Here is a 5,217-nt window from a genome sequence, read left to right as displayed (position 1 = left end):
GGGGGGAGGCCGCAGGTGGGACGGGCGGGGGAGCGGAGGGGGGGGCCCGCGAGCGGCGGGGGGCGGGGGGAGGCCGCAGGTGGGATGGGCGGGGGAGTGGAGGCGGGGCCGGAGAGCGGCGGGGGCGGGGCAGGGAGACCGCGGGAGGGCGCGCGCCTTAGCACCTTCAGGTTTAACAAAGTATTTTGAAGGTTACAAAGCAGATTCTGTTTCAGTTTATCGGGTAATTTAGGGTTACAAAGTATTTTCCAGTTCAACTAGAATTTTAGGGTTTATAAGAGTTCCCAGTCTATACAGCGTTTTAGGCGTTACAAAACCTTTTGCAGTTTCAAGGCCTTTCAGGAGTTACAAAATATTATATTTGATCAATTATAAGTTGCGCTTTCGCTCCCATGGTCTATCATCACTATACATCTTACACTGATGTCTTTGAGTGATAAATACGGTGTTTTTGTTTTATACTGTATTTTAAGCCGTATAAAGCATGTTTCAGTTTGCAAGGAGTTCTAGGGTCTAGAAGTTACTGAATTGCTGCTTCATGATGCATACTTTTCTCTCGTTATTTATTAAACGTTTTAAAATGTTTATTTTTGAGAGAGAGACAGAGAGAGAGAGAGAGACAGAGCATGAGCAGGGGAGGGGCAGAGAGAGAGGGAGACTCAGAATCCGAAGCAGCACAAGGCTCTGAGCTGTCAACGCAGAGCCGAATGCTGGGCTCAAACCCACGACCTGCGAGATCATGACCTGCGCAGAAGTCGGACACTTAACCGAACGGGCCACCCAGACGCCCCTTTTTAAATTTTTTAAAAGTTAATTTATTTTTGAGAAACATGGAAGAGAGAACAAGGTGGGTGGGGAAACGCAGAGAGGGAGAGAATCCCAAGCAGGTTCCAGGCTCCAAACTGTCAGCATAGACTCCGATGTGGGGTTGCAACCCCATGGACCATGAGATCATGACCTGAGCCAAAGTCAGACGCTTAACTGACTGAGCCACCCAGGCGCCCTTCTCTCTCTCTCTCTCTCTCTCTTTTGGAAGAGACTAAGTTTAGTTCCTTTTTAAAATATAAATTTTATTTTTTGATATCAAGTATTTACTTAAATTCTAGCTAGTTAACATGTATGGCAAAACTGTCTTCAGTAGTGTCAGTGATCCCTCACTTCCATACACCACTTGCTGTTCATCACAGGTGCCCTCCTTAGCGCCCATCACCATCTAGCCCACTCCCACCACCTCCCTCCATCAACCCTCAGTTTGTTCTCTATCATTGAGTCGCTTGTGGTATGCTTCTCTTTCTTTTTCCCCCCATTCCCTACGTTCATCTATTTTGACATCTTTGAAGCCTGCGTGTTTTTTAACCATCAGCTGTGTCTTTGAACTACATCAATATTTGGGAGTTTTTCCCCCCTCTGCTTGTGGTACATAAAATAGTGATGCATCGGGGTGCCTGGGTGGCTCAGTAAGTTAAGCGGGTGACTTTGGCTCAGGTCATGATCTCGCGATTTGTGGGTTCGAGCCCCATGGTGGGCTCTGTGCTGACAGCCAGCTCAGAGCCTGGAGCTGCTTCAGAGCCTACTTCTGTGTCTCCCTCTCTCTCTGAGCCTCCCCTACTCCTGCTATGTCTGTCTCTCTCAAAATTAAATAAACATTTATAAAAAACAGTGATGCATCTTACCATTGCTTTGAGTCAAGTTCAGGTTTGGTATTCAATAGTTCCTAAAGCATTTTAGTGTGTACAAAGCATTTTTCATTGTACAAGGAGTTCTACGGTTTATGAAGCATTCTGGAGCACCCAAGGGCCTTGGGCTTTACAGGTTATTTCCCAGGTGAGAAGGTGCTTGGGGGTCAAGGGTCTTCCCAAAGTTTACCAGGTGCTGTCCCTTCACCCAGCTGCATCCTCAGAGCTGCCCTGGGTGGCTCCATGTTGTCTCTTTGTGTGGGTCACACTCAGGTGGGGGAGGTGTCTGGCCCAGGTCTGGTGGGGGCCCCAGGTGCCTGTCCTTTCAGGTCCCCAGTGTCTGGCTCACAGCTGCAACCTCTGGCCTAGTGTGTGATGTCGGTAGCCCTGGGGCCCAGGGCCCTCTCTGCTAAGTGGATTTGTGGGAGAGGACTGGCAGGTCCTAACCCTGGAGAAACGTCAGAACTTCCTCAAATACTTGGCTAAAACATAGACTCCCAGTTCCAAGGAAATAGGCGGTTTTGCTATTGGGCCTAGGAAGGTGCATTTGAAGCCTGCTCCCCAGATGCTGTGTGTCAGGTGAGCCCGTCCATGAAATCTCTGGCAGGGAGGAGGGGCAGGGGGTTACCGTCTGTGTTGTGTCCAGTCCTAGCATGTGGTGATGCTAAAATCTTCTCACTCTAAGACACAACAGGTTGCTTTCCATTAGGCGTCTGCAAGATTTCAGGGGTACGTTCATGTCCTAGAGCTGTCCTGCCAAACAGCTACCAGACAGGTGGCTTAAACAACACAAGAGTATCCTCTCCTGGCTCCCAAGGCTGGAGGTCAGAGACTCAGGTGTGGCAGGGCTGGGTGCTTCTGAGGCTCCCCCAGATTCTGGAGGGGGTGGCAGCCCTTGGTGTCCTTGACTTGTTGACACCCCTGCCATCACTGCCTTGCTTTCTCTCTGTGTCCGAGTTTTCTCTTCTTCTAAGGATGCCGGCCATTGGCTTTGGGGCCACCAGCATGAGCTCATGTTAAGACTCTTTCTCCCCCTCCCCTCCATTCATCTGTCTTGACATCTTTGAAGCCTGTGTGTTTTTAACCATCAGCTGTCTTTGAACTGCATCAGAGACACATCTACAAAGACACCTTCTCCAAATAAGTTCCTGTCCACGGGTTCCAGGGTTTGGGACATGGACACGACTTTTTGGGGACCACCATTCAATCTGCTATAGCAAGTGTGGCCCCAGAACTCTAGCAGTTTCCGAGCCTGTGTCCATTCCTAACTCTGGAGCCTTGAGTCTGACTCTATGTGTGAAGTCCTGGAGGCCTCTGAGCCAGCGGCTCTCAGACCGGAGCGCGCATCAAGGCTGGAGCGAGGGCTCTGGAGGCTGCAGAGCCGGTCAGCGGCCTCTCCAGCTCCCAGCGGTGCTGACGCCCGGCCTCTGGCCCCACAGGTGCGGACGAAGGACGTGCTCTTTGAGAGCATCAGCCATCTGATCGACTACCACCTGCAGAACGGGCAGCCCATCGTGGCCGCCGAAAGCGAGCTGCATCTGCGCGGTGTGGTCAAACGCGAGCCCTGAGCCAGGTGCGTAGACGGCCCCACGCGCTCTCAGCCTTCACCCATTTGCCAGCTTTTCTCTCATTTTAAAAATTAAGAAAGAATTCACAAACCACATAATTCACCCATTTAAAGTCTGCAACTCGGTAGTTTTTTAGCATGTTTAGAGATGTGTAACCATCCTCTACCTAATTCCGGAACTTCCACCACCCCAAAAGGTACACCGTCCCCATCGGCCACCACCCGCTCCCCAGACCCCCCCTCCCAGCCCCCTCCCGTCCGTGGAGGAGCCTGTTCTGGACGTTTCTCACACGTGGACTCACACCCGCGTGGCCTCCCGTGTCTGGTTCCCTCCCCCAGCGTCGTGTGTTCGGGTCCGTCCGCGGGGCGGCGGGTGACGGCGCCTCGCTGGTGCTCGCGGCCGAGGGACGTGCGCGTGCGCGGTGGACGCCCCTGAGGGACGTGCGCGTGCGCGGTGGACGCTCCGGAGTGGCAGGCGCGTGCGCGGTGGACACGTGTTTATTCTTTCACTCAGTGGACATTTGGGTGTTTCCACTTTTTGGCGGTCACGAATAATACCACTCAGAACATGCATATCCAGGTTTTTGTGTGGACGTGTGCTCGTTGCTCCTGGGCACACACCTAGGCGTGGAGTTGCTGAGTTGTTACGGCATCTCTGTGTTTAACGGGAAGGAGGGGGCTTTTTTCTGGAGGGGGGACTAGCGTGGCCTGGGTCTGGTGGGTGTTTCAGGAGAGGCGCGTGAGATGAAAAAGTGCACCCTTGACCTTTGGCTTTTGGTGCTGGGGAGCCATGGGGAGGTTTTGAGCTGGGGAGGGACAGGCAGGACCTTTTAGGTGAGAGACTGGGACCTCTGGGGGAGGTGGGGGAGCTTTAGGCAGGAGATGCCTGTGAGCTGTGGGCGCAGCGGGGTGGGGGTGGCGTGAACTGTCTTGTGGAGGGAAAGACAGAACCTGGGGTTTGGAAGCCAGGACCTGGGGGCTCAGCTGGGGAGGGAGGGGCTGCAAAGGAAGGGGTTTGTGGAATTCCCCCAAGGGCTCAGCAGAGAGGAGCTTCCAGCCAGGTTGGGCTGCTCTCCTGTCCCCATGACAACGTCACTGTGCTGCCTCCTCCCCCACCCAGGCCTCAGGCTGCAGGCACAGGGGTTTCCAGTCTGGCGAAGGGCTTCAAGGGCTGTGGGACGCCTGAAATGACCGGCAGTGCCTGCCATCCTCGCTTGCTTCCCTTCCCAGAAGGGGTTTGTGACCCGAGAAACAATGTTGATGGCAGTAGTAATAGCTGCTAACGCAGCAGTTGCTGCGTCCGGATGCTCAGCACCTCCCTGAACTCCACAGACTCCCCGGGGGTCCTGAAACAGGCACTGTTGTTAGCATTTTCATTTTGCAGAAGCAGAAACAGCACAGAGAGATTAGAGCACTACCCTAGGTCACACTAAGAACATAGGGGAGCTGAGACTTGGCCCCGGCCCCTCAGCCTGAAGGCCCTCCCTGGGCCAAGTCACGGAGGTTCAGGGGACCTGACACTGGAACCCAGGTCTCTGGCTGCCATCTCCGCTGACCCTTGACCTCTCCTTCTCTTTGCTCCCCAGGTGATGGTTCTCAGCTCCCGGCTCCTGCCCTGCTCCGCACGTGCCCCCTGTTGTGGCCTTACGGGCTCCTCAGCCTCTCTCTCCGGACCCTGGTCAGGCTGGAACCGCCGCTGTCTCTCCTTCCTCTGCATAGGCCTCTCTCCAGCCTCCCTGGGCTGGGTCACCAAGGCCAAGAGATGGGGGCCCAAGACCCCTTTATCTTGCTGACGCCCTGCCTGCCTCCACCCTCTGAGGAGTGAGGGTGTCCATACCAAAGACAGAACCTTTTCTCACCTCTAAAGAAAATATATTAAAGACAAGCTCTGTCTCTGAGCCCTGGCAGGGCCCCCGGTGGGTTAAGGAGGCACCATCTCTCTTCCTAGATGGACTTCAGCTCTGTCCCTGGAAA

General features: G+C 54.1%; 1 protein-coding gene across 2 annotated transcripts in view; it reads left to right on the top strand.

Annotated features, from left to right (window-relative positions):
- SHC2 (SHC adaptor protein 2) overlaps positions 1-4,914 on the top strand; it is a 31,104-nt gene extending 26,190 nt beyond the window's left edge. For both annotated transcript variants that reach the window (XM_039248054.1, XM_039248053.1), the window contains exons 12-13: positions 3,116-3,249; positions 4,830-4,914. In XM_039248054.1, coding sequence (XP_039103985.1) covers positions 3,116-3,244 — 129 coding nt within the window. In that variant the 3' untranslated portion in view covers positions 3,245-3,249; positions 4,830-4,914. The remainder of the gene's footprint in view (positions 1-3,115; positions 3,250-4,829) is intronic.
- The last annotated feature ends 303 nt before the right edge of the window (positions 4,915-5,217 follow it).

This window comes from Hyaena hyaena, unplaced genomic scaffold (genome assembly GCF_003009895.1).
Source record: "Hyaena hyaena isolate Hyena2069 unplaced genomic scaffold, ASM300989v1 scaffold_302, whole genome shotgun sequence".
NCBI classification, from domain to species: domain Eukaryota; kingdom Metazoa; phylum Chordata; class Mammalia; order Carnivora; family Hyaenidae; genus Hyaena; species Hyaena hyaena.
The sequence above is the reverse complement of the archived record's forward strand: the minus strand, read 5'-3'. Positions and strand labels throughout refer to the sequence as shown.